At 50.1% G+C, this 14,777-nt stretch overlaps 1 protein-coding gene across 10 annotated transcripts in view; it reads left to right on the top strand.

Moving 5' to 3' along the window:
* LOC123773191 (N-fatty-acyl-amino acid synthase/hydrolase PM20D1) overlaps nucleotides 1–14,777 on the top strand; it is a 53,431-nt gene that overhangs the window by 24,460 nt on the left and 14,194 nt on the right. For all 10 annotated transcript variants that reach the window (XR_011225211.1, XM_069315449.1, XM_045766798.2 and 7 more), the window contains 6 exons: nucleotides 1,746–1,919; nucleotides 3,809–3,895; nucleotides 5,837–5,970; nucleotides 8,545–8,740; nucleotides 9,596–9,736; nucleotides 11,349–11,465. Coding sequence is in view for 9 of the 10 variants with exons in the window: in XM_069315449.1 (XP_069171550.1) it covers nucleotides 1,746–1,919; nucleotides 3,809–3,895; nucleotides 5,837–5,970; nucleotides 8,545–8,740; nucleotides 9,596–9,736; nucleotides 11,349–11,465 (849 nt within the window). In the remaining variant the exon portion in view is untranslated. The remainder of the gene's footprint in view (nucleotides 1–1,745; nucleotides 1,920–3,808; nucleotides 3,896–5,836; nucleotides 5,971–8,544; nucleotides 8,741–9,595; nucleotides 9,737–11,348; nucleotides 11,466–14,777) is intronic.

Below are 14,777 nucleotides of genomic sequence, written 5' to 3' on the forward strand. Positions count from 1 at the left end.
AGGAGGACAGGTTGTAGGAGGACAGGTGGTAGGAGGACAGGTGGTAAGAGGACAGGTGGTAGGAGGACAGGTGGTAGGAGGACAGGCTGTAGGAGGACAGGTTGTGTTATGAAGGCCAACACAAGGCCATCATGCCTTAGTATTTTTTCACTTGGTTCTATTTCCATTGTATTCTTTCTAAGAATTGTCTGACCTGGTAATTGTCTTTGTGGAAAGCTATCAAGAAAATAGTCATTCCCTTCTCTTGCTTCCCCCTCCCATTGGTATTTCATACTCAATATTCCCAACTTCCGTTTTCCTTTAAGACAACGTCCAGTCTTGCTTGAGGGGGTCTCGCCTCCGTGTTTCCTCACAAATGTTCCAGGAAGTTTTGTTTCTGCAACTGGAGGCCTGGTCGAGGACCGGGCCGCGGGGACGTTGAGCCCCGAAATTATCGCCAGGGAACTAGTGTGTGGGTGGGCGGAGGCTGGGGTAGTACGGGAAGGTGGTTGATTGTTGAATAAATTCCTGAACTATATGTTTAACACATCTCTAACCTTGTCCATGGAGGACAGAAGAAAATGTACATATGCTGGTTAGCATTGTAAATGTGTGGCCACGTCTGTGGTAGAAAAAAAAATGGAGTGTCTGGGCTGGCCCATCTTCTACTGCTATATACTCAATTGTTTATATATGAAATATTTTTCACATGGCTATAAATGTGTATATACTGCAGTTACGGCTGCTAATGACCATAATTATCAATATATAAATTGCTTCCAGCATACTATTAAAATTTTTCAGTATTAGAGAATGGCTGAGAGCGAATGTACTCACATGTTTGTGCTTACAGAGCGAGTATCGGCGCCTGGGTGATCATGTCTCCTAACTTTACTGTTTTATAACACATTCTCTTTAAGTCTGTTGACCAAATCACACACTACAAAGTGAAGGGACGACGACGTTTCGGTCCGTCGCAAGCGACTTGAGAATGGTCCAGGACGGACCGAAACGTCGTCGTCCCTTCACTTTCTAGTGTGTGGTCTGGTCAACATATTTCAGCCACGTTATTGTGACTCCTTGTCTCTTAAGTTTGTTTAATTAGCTTTAACATCCCGTGGAAAGTGTTAAGTGGCTCCGGGTCCTTCTCCAGGTGGGACAATGTTCTATATTCTCTCCTTGCTGCCTTCAGTCATCTTCAAGTTCAAGTTCAAGTATGTTTATTGAGATAAGCAATAAATACATCTCAAAGGGATAGAGTAGCTTAGGCTATTTCTACCCCCATTCAGTCATCTTCTTCCACGCATAAGATGACGTCTCCCTCCCCCCCCCCCCCCCACCCCCCAGTCCTATCCTAAATCCTTATCCTCGTCCCTTCCAAGTATTATATAGTGGTAATAGCTCTCTCATGATAATTACCTTACCTGTCAGTTCATTCTCAACTCCTCTGTCTGATTCCCGCTAATTGGCTGTCGGGTTTCTTCAGACCCGGCTGTGTATATGATGATATATTAGTGTGTGGCGGCAGAGATGCCTCAGTGTTGTCTCAAGTCCTCATATATCTATCTCTCTCTATCTCACACACACATTTTCCCCCCTCATTGTGTATTCTTCATTTTATCACTTTATTCCGACCTCCATCACCGTGCGTGCACACATTATTGCTAGAAAATCCGAAGATGTACACTTACTATGCATTATTTCTACGTCTTGAACTTCCAAACAAAAGTTGAGAGGAGTAAAGTAACCCGGTTGTGTGTGTACAGGGCGGGTCACCGGAGCTGAAGCCATACCTGCTGATGGGTCACATTGACGTAGTGCCCGTGGACGAGGACAAGTGGACACATGACCCGTGGGGCGGCCTCATCCTCCCGGACCCCGTCACCGGGACCAAGTATATCTGGGGCAGAGGCGCCATCGATAACAAACTGGGGGTTATGGTGAGTAATGATGGTGAGGGTAGTGTGGCGTGGCGAGGGTGGTGTGGCGTGGCGAGGGTGGTGTGGCGTGGTGAGGGTGATGTGGCGTGGTGAGGGTGATGTGGCGTGGTGAGGGTGGTGTGGCGTGGTGAGGGTGGTGTGGCGTGGCGAGGGTGGTGTGGTGTGGCGAGGGTGGTGTGGCGTGGTGAGGGTGGTGTGGCGTGGTGAGGGTGGTGTGGCGTGGTGAGGGTGATGTGGCGTGGTGAGGGTAGTGTGGTGTGGCGAGGGTGGTGTGGCGTGGCGAGGGTGGTGTGGCGTGGTGAGGGTGGTGTGGCGTGGTGAGGGTGGTGTGGCGTGGTGAGGGTGGTGTTGCGTGGTGAGGGTGATGTGGCGTGGTGAGGGTGGTGTGGCGTGGTGAGGGTGGTGTGGCGTGGTGAGGGTGGTGTGGCGTGGTGAGGGTGGTGTGGCGTGGTGAGGGTGGTGTGGCGTGGTGAGGGTAGTGTGGCGTGGTGAGGGTAGTGTGGTGTGGCGAGGGTGGTGTGGCGTGGCGAGGGTGGTGTGGCGTGGTGAGGGTGGTGTGGCGTGGTGAGGGTGGTGTGGCGTGGTGAGGGTGGTGTGGCGTGGTGAGGGTGGTGTGGCGTGGTGAGGGTGGTGTGGTGTGGTGAGGGTGGTGTGGCGTGGCGAGGGTGGTGTGGCGTGGCGAGGGTGGTGTGGCGTGGTGAGGGTGGTGTGGTGTGGTGAGGGTGGTGTGGCGTGGCGAGGGTGGTGTGGCGTGGCGAGGGTGGTGTGGCGTGGTGAGGGTGGTGTGGCGTGGTAGGGTGGTGTGGCGTGGTGAGGGTGGTGTGGCGTGGTGAGGGTGGTGTGGCGTGGTAGGGTGGTGTGGCGTGGTGAGGGTGGTGTGGCGTGGTGAGGGTGGTGTGGTGTGGTGAGGGTGGTGTGGCGTGGCGAGGGTGGTGTGGCGTGGCGAGGGTGGTGTGGCGTGGTGAGGGTGGTGTGGCGTGGTAGGGTGGTGTGGCGTGGTGAGGGTGGTGTGGCGTGGTGAGGGTGGTGTGGCGTGGTGAGGGTGGTGTGGCGTGGTGAGGGTGGTGTGGCGTGGTGAGGGTGGTGTGGCGTTGTGAGGGTGGTGTGGCGTGGTGAGGGTAGTGTGGTGTGGCGAGGGTGGTGTGGCGTGGTAGGGTGGTGTGGCGTGGTGAGGGTGGTGTAGTGTGGCGTGGCGAGGGTGGTGTGGCGTGGTGAGGGTGGTGTGGCGTGGTGAGGGTGGTGTGGTGTGGCGAGGGTGGTGTGGCGTGGTAGGGTGGTGTGGCGTGGTGAGGGTGGTGTGGCGTGGTGAGGGTGGTGTGGTGTGGTGTGGTGAGGGTGGTGTGGCGTGGTGAGGGTGGTGTGGCGTGGCGAGGGTGGTGTGGCGTGGTGAGGGTGGTGTGGCGTGGTGAGGGTGGTGTGGCGTGGTGAGGGTGGTGTGGTGTGGTGTGGTGAGGGTGGTGTGGCGTGGTGAGGGTGGTGTGGCGTGGCGAGGGTGGTGTGGCGTGGTGAGGGTGGTGTGGCGTGGTGAGGGTGGTGTGGCGTGGTGAGGGTGGTGTGGTGTGGTGTGGTGAGGGTGGTGTGGTGTGGTGAGGGTGGTGTGGCGTGGTAGGGTGGTGTGGTGTGGTGAGGGTGGTGTGGCGTGGTAGGGTGGTGTGGCGTGGTGAGGGTGGTGTGGCGTGGTGAGGGTGGTGTGGCGTGGTGAGGGTGGTGTGGCGTGGTAGGGTGGTGTGGCGTGGTGAGGGTGGTGTGGTGTGGTGAGGGTGGTGTGGCGTGGCGAGGGTGGTGTGGCGTGGTGAGGGTGGTGTGGCGTGGTGAGGGTGGTGTGGCGTGGTAGGGTGGTGTATAGCGTGGTAGTGGGGCGAGTCAGTAAGACACTCCTGGTGTTCCAGGGGATCATAATGGCGCTGCAGTACTTGGCCAAGAGTGACTTCCAGCCCGCACGCTCCTTCTTCGTCGCCTTCGGTCACGATGAAGAGGTGAGTCCTGCCTTTGTTTTTACTCCTTCCTCCTGCTCCCTCGTACCTTTTTTATCCTCTGCTCCTACCTCCTTCACTACATCCTCTAGACCCTTCCTTCACCTGTCCCTACTCTCTCTCACCTGTCTTCTAGTGACCTTATACCAATCTCTCCTTTGTTCGTTCCTTCCCTAACACCTGCCTCCCCCCTCCACCCCCCCCCCCCCGTTCATTACCGTGTGTTTACACCTGCTGCTCGACATTTGCCCCGCTCCTGTGCCAGGTAAGTTACGGGCTCACCATAGCCCGTGCTACTTGCCCCGCTCCTGTGCCAGGTAAGTTACGGGCTCACCATAGCCCGTGCTACTTGCCCCGCTCCTGTGCCAGGTAAGTTACGGGCTCACCATAGCCCGTGCTACTTGCCCCGCTCCTGTGCCAGGTAAGTTACGGGCTCACCATAGCCCGTGCTACTTGCCCCGCTCCTGTGCCAGGTAAGTTACGGGCTCACCATAGCCCGTGCTACTTGCCCCGCTCCTGTGCCAGGTAAGTCCACTACGGGCTCACCATAGCCCGTGCTACTTGCCCCGCTCCTGTGCCAGGTAAGTTACGGGCTCACCATAGCCCGTGCTACTTGGAACGTGTTCCGAGTAGCTGAATCTATAACAACAACAACCACCTGCTGCTTCTGTCCCTCCACTATGGACCAATATTACTTGAAGGACTGTTCCTTCACACTGGTACCCTTTTTCACTAATCCTGCATTCTATTTTGGGCTGCATGCTCCATCCGCTATCATTAATGTGCATTTCCGGGGTTTGGATTCACCACTCGCAGTGCTGCCTAACTGCCTCCCTGGCCCGGATTGACTTGCACAAGTTCTTACTTAGGCAGTAGAACGTTTTTCAGGAAATGGGACTTAATAAACTTGAGTTGGGCCCCACAACGGCTTCTTGGGGCAGGTTACGGGCAGTAGTACATAAGTACTTACCTAGTTGTACTTGGGGGTTTGAGCTCAGGGTCTTTGGTCCCGCCTCTCAACTGTCAACCAACAGATGTACAGGTTCCCGAGCCTACTGGGCTCTCATTCTATTTGTCAACTACTCTGACACTGAAAAAATTCTTTCTAATGTCTCTGACTCATTTGGGCACTCAATTTCCACCTGTATCCCCTAGTGCGTGTGCCCCTTGTGTTAAATAGTCTGTCTATCTACCCTATAAATGCCTTTGAGAATCTTGTATGTGGTGGTCATGTCCCCCCTAACTCTTGTCTTCCAGTGACGCGAGGTTTAATTCCCGTAGTTTCTCCTCGTAGCTCATATCCCTCAGTTCGGGTACTAATATGGTGGCAAACTTTTGAACCTTTCCCAGTTTAGTCTTATGCTTGACTAGATTTGGACTCCATGCTGGGGCTGCATACTCCAGGATTGGTCTGACATATGTGGTATACAAAGTTCTGAATGATTCCTTACACAAATTTCTAAAGGCCGTTCTTATGTTAGCCAACCTGGCATATGCCGCTGATGTTATCCTCTTGATATGGGCTTCAGGGGACAGGTCTGGCATGATATCAAACCCCCAAGTCTTTCTCTCTCTAATTCTTGAAGTACTTCATCTCCCAAATGATGCCCTGTATCTGGTCTCCTGCTCCCTGCACCTATCTTCATTACATTACATTTCCTTGGGTTAAACTCTAACAACCATTTGTTCGACCATTCTTTCGGTTTGTCCAGGTCTTCTTGAAGCTGTCCTCTTCTGTCTTAATACTTCTAATAATTTTGGCATCGCCAGCAAACTAATGTGTGTCAATTGTTGACCAGACCACACACTAGAAATTGAAGGGACGACGACGTTTCGGTCCGTCCTGGACCATTCTCCAGTTCACAATTTCTAGTGTGTGGTCTGGTCAACATACTTCAGCCACGTTATTGTGACTCATCGCCTGCATAATGTGTGTCATTATAGGTGCGGGGTCGTGACGGCGCTGGCCACATCGCCAGGCTGCTGCAGGGACGCGGAGTGCAGCTCGACTTCGTGCTGGACGAAGGCATGCCAGTGCTTGATAAAGTCATCCCAGGGATCCCAGTTCCCACCGCCATGTGAGTACCCACCTCTCACCCCCACTGTCTTCCTCTACCTCCTACCTTGCCCTACTCGTCCCCCTGCACTTGCTGCTCGCACACTAGAATCATCTGCTGGAAACCCATGTTTCACGTTCATGGTAGGATACTAGTCTCTACAAGTCGTCAGTTGTGGGCTTAATTCCCTGCCAGGATACTAGTCTCTACAAGTCATCAGGCTTAATTCCCTGCCAGGATACTAGTTTCTACAAGTCGTCAGTTGTGGGGTTAATTCCCTGCCAGGATACTAGTTTCTACAAGTCGTCAGTTGTGGGGTTAATTCCCTGCCAGGATACTAGTTTCTACAAGTCGTCAGTTGTGGGGTTAATTCCCTGCCGTACACCTCGTTGAATGGACGTCACCCGTGACACTGTGTCCGTGTCGTGGAGGTTGAGTCACAGCCGGGCACCTGTGACAGTGTGCCTAGAGTCGTGTCGTGGAGGTTGAGTCACAGCCGGGCACCTGTGACAGTGTGCCTAGAGTCGCGTCGTGGAGGCAGACAACTCGGCCAGTGCCTGGCGACCTCGTGCTGGCGCGTCTCTCCTGAATGTTTTATCCAGGTTACGTGAGGCCAGAGTGTGTGTGTGTGTGTGTGTGTGTGTGTGTGTGTGTGTGTGTGTGTGTGTGTGTGTGTGTGTGTGTGTGTGTGTGTGTTTGTTTGTGTGCGTGCGCGCGCGCTCACTCGACGAGTCCCCGACTGCTCTATATTTCAGGGGTAGAGGAGTGTACTGTAGGCTTGTTACACGGAGGCTCAATATATGTCCTCGCTTTACACGTGTAATAAAACTGTAGGCCTATCACGGTTAAGTTCATTTATTGTGCACCTATACCCATCGTGTGGAGTGGTAGTGGAAAAGGTACAAGTACATACTATGGTCATTATGGGCAAATTATTGACCGCAGGAAATTTGTTAATGTTTGCGAGATCAGTGAATAATGGTGAATATTGTTATAAACAAAATTTAGTTTTGTTTTCGAAAATATTTAACTGTGTAACTGGGGGACAGTGCCAAAAATGGTGGTAGGGGTTTGAATGTGACCCTGGCACCCTGTTACCTTTTGAATTCTGGCGACCCAGACCAATCTGTTCATTCCATCCCTCAGACCTTTCCCTCTGCCAATTTATGTGAGGTTCGTCCCAACCGTGTGGCCTCCAACTTTAAACATCCAGTCAAACGGACATATTCTATTGTAGTGTAGATGTAACTAACAATTTTTTTATTGTTGCCGTCGAAACTACATCAACCTCAACCTTGTATATCAACCTCAACCATTCTGCAACAATCCTTTCATTTAATTAGGCCTACATTCACCTCCTCGCCAGCCCGTCCAGTCCCGTCCTACGCCCCAATCCCGCCCTACGCCCACGACCCTCACTGCGCCCCCAGTCTTTCTGCGCCCCAACCTGTCCTACACCCAGAGCCCTCTCCTGCACCCTCCTCAGACCGTCCTGCCCTCAACATCATTACACGGGGCCCTTGCTCAAGCCGTCATTAGTCCGTCGCTCCCCTTCACAATTGGTCTTGGTGTGCGTCGGGACTTGCGGGGACCCCCGTGGGCGGACTCTCCCATGTGTTGGGGACCATGGGTCGCCTCAGGGAGGAGGAAGGACCTTATCTTACTGAAGAAATTTGAAGATACTACTCAAGACCTCCTCTTTAGCAGGACCATTTTGTAACTCACACAAGGAGGACTAGCGCTTCAAGCTCAACAAGCCACAATGTAGGACAAAACAGGAGATGCGTTATCATCCATACGGTAATAAACCCATGGAACCCCCTACCCGTCAAACCAGTAAATGCCAAGACATTACGTCAGTTTAAAATTCACTCGGGAAAACAAAAAACGGGAAGAATGGGGAGGGAGAACTTTCGACAAGCCGCCGGGTTCCTGTCCACTAAGAGATCATTTTGAGGGATTTGTATGTCGTGATCATATCTTCCATCTGTGTATGTGAGAGAATGAATTAATATTTTTTTCTGTTTAAAGATATGAAAGTGCGTTTGAGTAGTTAAGTTTCTTATATCACAAGCAATGAAATGAGTACTCCAAAAATATGCAATAATCACCTCATTTTTATGCACAATAAAATTCAATCAAAGAACGTATAAACTACGTGTTAGAGGATCTTACGAACTCTTCAGTTTCAGTCGAGAGTTGAAGATGACCAGGAGCCAGATTCACGAAGCAGTTACGCAAGTACTTACGAACGTGTCCATCTTTCCTCAATCTTTGACAGCTTTGGTTACATTTCATAAATAATTTACAAGCGTGAAAACTTCCCAATCAACTGTTGTTATTGTTATAAACAGCCTCCTGGTGCTTCGGAGCTCATTAACTGTGTAATAATTGTTTACAAAGGCGCCAAGGACTGAGAAAAGATGTACAGGTTCGCAAGTGCTTGTTACATATCCTTCCCGACTTGGTGCCTTCTTTGATAATTACTTACTCGTAAGTGCTTGCGTAACTACTTCGTGAATCCGGGTCCAGGTTGCTTGAGATATAGACAAGAAGTTGCTCGCTGACGTGGCCGACTTGTTGCCGTGCCCTCAGGATCGGCGTGACGGAGAAGGGCTACCTGACGCTGAAGATGGAAGTGGAGGGCGAGGGCGGGCATTCGTCGATGCCGCCTAGAGACGCTGCCGTCACCCGTCTCGCCTCTGCCGTCTATAACCTGGGCCACTATAGACATCCCTCCATGTTCGGCAGAGGGCCCGCCTTCGACCTCTTCACCTACTTGGCTCCCAAGGTCAGTACTACCCAACTAATGCTGCTCCGATTCTATAAAGATTCAAAGTGACCATGGACTAGCTTGACTTTTTTCTACCGTGTTAGAAAAGTTCAAGTTCCGTGTTAAAAGTTCTCTACCGTGTAACTCTGATTCAGATGGATTTTTATGGTTCAAAACTGAACTTATCAGTTCGCGACTGAATTAGATTTAACATTATGACGGGATTGATGTCCCTCTGCCACCACCCAAGCCTTGTCCCTCTGCCACCACCCAAGCCATGTCCCTCTGCCACCACCCAAGCCATGTCCCCCTGCCACCACCCATGTCATGTCCCTCTGCCACCACCCAAGCCATGTCCCTCTGCCACCACCCAAGCCATGTCCCTCTGCCACCACCCAAGCCATGTCCCTCTGCCACCACCCAAGCCATGTCCCTCTGCCACCACCCAAGCCATGTCCCTCTGCCACCACCCAAGCCTTGTCCCTCTGCCACCACCCAAGCCATGTCCCTCTGCCACCACCCAAGCCATGTCCCTCTGCCACCACCCAAGCCATGTCCCCCTGCCACCACCCAAGCCATGTCCCCCTGCCACCACCCAAGCCATGTCCCTCTACCACCACCCAAGCCATGTCCCCCTGCCACCACCCAAGCCATGTCCCTCTGCCACCACCCAAGCCATGTCCCTCGCCAGCACCCAAGCCATGGCACAGTTCCCCTCCTATCACCCAAGCCATGACTCTGCCCTCCGGGGTACCGCCACTCGGGCTATACCCTTTAAAACAGAGGGCGAGTCGTGTGCTCGCTCCGTGTCCACATTAACAGGAGGCCGGTGTAAACAATTATCATGTGTGTGTGTGTGTGTGTGGCCGGCAGGCGTCGTGGCCGCACAAGATGATCTACGCCAACTTGTGGCTCTTCAAGCCCCTGATGGAGGCCATCATGTCGAGGAAGCGGGACTCGGACGCCACCATCCGCACTACCACCTCCGTCACCATCGTCCGCGCCGGTGTTAAGGTCAGTGATAACCTGATTGGGCTTGGCTAAAGTGTGTTGAGGGTGGCTGGGTTCCAGCTCTCTAGTCCTGGAAACACAAACCGTAACTGTCTCTATTTTCCGCTTGTTACAACTTGAAATAAAGTTGTTACATCTTGGCTTAACGTGTTTATGACGTATTGGAACGTTGTTACAACTTGCTATATTAGTTGTTATAACTGGTTAGGTGGTGTTAAAACTTGCTCGAACGTTGTAGCAACGTCGTAGTTTCGGTGTGTGTTTGGTGGGTATAGTCCTGTGTGTCTACCGTTAATTAACGGGTGTACAGGTAATCGAGGCTAATTGGGCTCTGGTATACCTGTAATTAAAGCTGGGTATGGTTTTCCTCCATTACTTTTCATCATTTTCCATTTCTTCATTCGTAACTTTGTTATAGTTCATTTAAGTAATAAATTTCCTTCTAACCCCTCCCTTTTGTTCCTTTACATGGGTTGTACCACCGATTTTAAATGGCCCAATATAATCCTATGATAATTTTGAATGTGGTAATCATGTCTCCTCTTCCAGATCTGTTATCTTCCAATCAAGTGATGTTTAATTTTAACTTGTATCTCTCGGCCCTTGGGAGGCTAGTGTGATGGCTTACATCTGCAGCTTTGTTTTGTATTTAACGAAACAAGAACACAACACTGGTGCCGCATATACCAGAATGGGTCTGACATACGTGGTATACACAGGCCTCACTCGTCATACCTATAAAGGCAAATCTTATGTTGACCAACCTTATGTATGCAACTGACGATATCCATTTGTTGTGGGTTATGGCAAACAGGTTTGATGTGAAATCAATCTCGGCTTTCATTTAAATTGCTTTGCATTTTGATGTAAAATCTAGTATCCACTTGTTTGACCATTCTTTTAGTCGATCCAATTTGTGTATCGGCAAACAGTGATAGGAAGGAGCTAATGAATGATCACTGACATAAATAAGAAACAAGATAGGTGCTTAGACCCGCCAAACACACACCGAAACTACGACGTTGGTACAACGTTCGAACAAGTTTTAACACCTAACCAGTTATAACAACCAATATAGCAAGTTGTAACAACGTTCTAATACGTCATAAACACGTTAAGCCAAGATGTAACAACTTTATTACAAGTTGTAACAAGCGGAAAATAGAGACAGTTTCGGTTTGTGTTTCCAGGGTAGTACCTACCCCTGTACCCTGTAGGATCCCGCTGGTAACATGCTTTACTTTTGTATCCCTCGTGCATGTGTATCCTGTCACTTTGTGGGGGTTACATCTGTTGCTATTATCACTGTTACTATTGGGTCCCTCTATTTTAGTGCCCGTTATGTAATCTGACTTCCTCACAGCCTAGAGGAATACCATCCCCATTTCCTGACTGACAAAGGCCACTTACCATCTCCTCTCTCCTTCCTATGTACATGGTAGTTATGAGGGAAGACTGCCTTTATGATTACTGTAGTTTTGTTTCTGTGAGTGCAGTTGCATCTGGACTCTATTGCGTGTTGCACTTGGCATCGTGTGTTTATATAAAATATATATAATTATATAAAGTGTGTGTGTAGACACTAAACCTGACACTGAAAGACTGTGTGATACAGGAGAACGTGGTGCCAGTATCAGCCAGCGCCATCATTAATCATCGCATCCACCCGGCCCAAAGCTTAGAGGAAGTCATCGACTACGACCACCATATCATCAACGACCCCTCTGTTAAGGTCAGTGCCTAGGCTGCTGCGTGGTTTACCCAAGTCTTGTTAAAATATCGATTGATGAGGATTAAGCCACCCAAGAGGTGTGGCACGGGCACGAATATCCCGTAAGCCGTTCAAGTATTGATCTCCCTAACTATTTATATTCATTACACCACTCTGCCACCACCTTACAGCAGGGTAACACACACGCACCTCTGTCTTAACATCCCCTGATCCTCGCATAATTATTATATTGTGCTCCATTTGTTTCTATGTCCACTCCCTCACCCTTGTCTCTACTTCCCTTCACACACACACCCCTTCTAGGCCATCCCGTCAAGGCCCTCCTTCCTCCCTCCACTCCCTCACCCTTGTCTCTACTTCCCTCCACACACACACCCCTTCTAGGCCATCCCGTCAAGGCCCTCCTTCCTCCCTCCACTCCCTCACCCTTCTCTCTACTTCCCTCCCCACACACACCCCTTCTAGGCCATCCCGTCAAGGCCCTCCTTCCTCCCTCCACTCCCTCACCCTTGTCTCTACTTCCCTCCCCACACACACCCCTTCTAGGCCATCCCGTCAAGGCCCTCCTTCCTCCCTCCACTCCCTCACCCTTGTCTCTACTTCCCTCCACACACACACCCCTTCTAGGCCATCCCGTCAAGGCCCTCCTTCCTCCCTCCACTCCCTCACCCTTGTCTCTACTTCCCTCCACACACACACCCCTTCTAGGCCATCCCGTCAAGGCCCTCCTTCCTCCCTCCACTTTTACCAACAAGAGGAACGAAGTGAATACCAACTTCCACAGACTGATCCTTAGCACGTCAGTTGACTAAGACGGTGATATTGTCTACCTTCCCTGGTGTTGTATCATAATATAACTCCCTTGTCACGGTACGTTAATAATGGTGTCCACTCCCTCTGTAAACCTTCCCAAGTCTCAGTCTCACTCTCTCTCTCACTCTCTCTCTCTCTCTCTCTCTCTCTCTCTCTCTCTCTCTCTCTCTCTCTCTCTCTCTCTCTCTCTCTCTCTCTCTCTCTCTCTCTCACTCTCTCTCTCACTCTCTCTCTCACTCTCTCTCTCACTCTCTCTCTCTCTCTCTCTCTCTCTCTCTCTCTCTCTCTCTCTCTCACTCTCTCTCTCACTCTCTCTCTCTCTCACTCTCTCTCTCACTCTCTCTCACTCTCTCTCTCACTCTCTCTCTCTCTCTCTCTCTCTCTCTCTCTCTCACTCTCTCTCTCACTCTCTCTCTCTCTCTCTCTCTCTCTCTCTCTCTCTCTCACACACCACAAACGTGGCCACACATTTACAATGCTAACCAGCTTATATACATTTTCTTCTGTCTTTTATTGACAGGGTTAGAGATCTGTTATACACATAGTTCAGTGATTTTTTTTAACAATTAACCACAGAAGGTGATTGTAGTGTTTTTAAAATGCTAACCTAACCTACATTCATAAACATATATGTCGACCACAGTTTGTGACATAAATGTATGTTATTTTATACATATGATTAATGTGTGTTTGCAAAGATGAAATGTAATTCTGATCAGCTTGCTCATACACACACACACACACACACACACACACACACACACACACACACACACACACACACACACACACACACACAGGAAGCAGCCCGTGTACTTAACTAGTTGTGCTTGCAGGGGTTGAGCTCCGGCTCTTTGGTGCTGGGATCTGGAAAGTGTACAAAGTTACACTTTTCCCTGGTATAAGTACCAAAAGGTTTTGTGCGTGGTATCATCTAAAACTGGTTTGTATATTGTCTAACTAAAATTGTCATCAGATTACATGTCAGCAGCTGTATCCACCATAAATACATGCGTGACTCGTGTAACCTGTGAAAGTATCCATTGAACCACATCTGGCTCCCTATCTTCTGCTGCTTCCACAGCACGTCCTGATCGCCCCAGGTTGATAGTCCATACGATTTACAGTAATCTCGACGGGATCCTGGCTGTATCTTCAAGCATTGTTGTCAAATGTCTAACAATATTGCATGTTCCGTTCTAGGGTACAAATTCCAGAATAGGTGTTGTTAGAGGCCCTGGGTGGTGGGTCTTGTCGTCGCGCCCCCTTATACCCCCCAGGGACCATGCTACTGTCTTGGCACACCCTTGTTCTGGGGCGCCAACTCCACTGTAACAGCTCTTATTTTAGTAACCCTAGTGGGCACAAAACTACTGCTGCACATTACGCGAGTATACATGGCCACAGTATACATGGCTGCATCCGTACATTCTTCGGCCACCTATCCACAGTCCATACAGCCACATCATCACATTCCGGGCCACTTGTTCGGCATCCACACACCAGGCCATATATGCAAGGGCCATATAATTTGCATCAACACACTATAACCATGTAACGTCTATTATCTTCATCACAACGTCCTATCAATACCATTCTTAACCATCTCTAAACTGCTATGTCTTCCAGCCTTACACCTGACAACCCATATTACGTCCATGTTTGCAAAACCACATGGAGCTCCTCAGCTCCTCAATTATTACTACATGGCAATCTCCTTGTGCTTTCCCTTTATCCTAAGCACAACTGGAATGAAAATTGCTGCTTGTGTGTGTTTTGTTCCTTACTATTTTTTACTATAAGGTGTGGCGTGCCTCGCCAGGGGACTCCACCACACGGAGCCTTCCACTACTCGTAAAGTCTGGTGCTAGTCTTGGGGGAGCAGTCGTGCCTGGCGCCTAGTGGGTGTATAGAGAAGGAATACTGGGAAAACGTGTGCCAGATGCACATGAAGTTAGTAATTATCAAAAGAAGGCACCAAACCGGGAAGGCTATGTAGCACCATCAAATTTTTTAAATTTAAATTTTGCCCCGAGGGGCGAGTTTATTGGGCAGCGCCACTCATCTTGTGAGTGGACACACCGCCATAGCTCATCAAATGTGCGGAATAATCAGAGGGCGCTAAATATCACCAAGGATGCCAATACGAGAACAAAAACGCATAAGGCGAACGATATCAAAAGTATCCGAGTCACCAAGAATTCCAGGTGCACGTGAAGTGTCTCTTCACAAGCCCACCTGTTGATAATAAGAGACACCTTTGTACCAGTAGAATTATACTACTTCCCTGATTGATTGATGAAGATTAAGCCACCCAAAAGGTGGCACGGGCATGAATAGCCCGTAAGTGGTGGTAACTTTTGAGCCATTACCAGTATCATTAGCTGATACTGGAGATCTGTGGAGGTGCGACTGCACCCTGCGTGACGGGAGATGTCTCCCCCGTTACACTTCCCTCATATCCCCTCCTCGTTATATCTTGAGGTTATCTTGAGACGA

The sequence above is a fragment of the Procambarus clarkii genome, chromosome 81 (assembly GCF_040958095.1).
Source record: "Procambarus clarkii isolate CNS0578487 chromosome 81, FALCON_Pclarkii_2.0, whole genome shotgun sequence".
NCBI classification, from domain to species: Eukaryota; Metazoa; Arthropoda; class Malacostraca; order Decapoda; family Cambaridae; genus Procambarus; species Procambarus clarkii.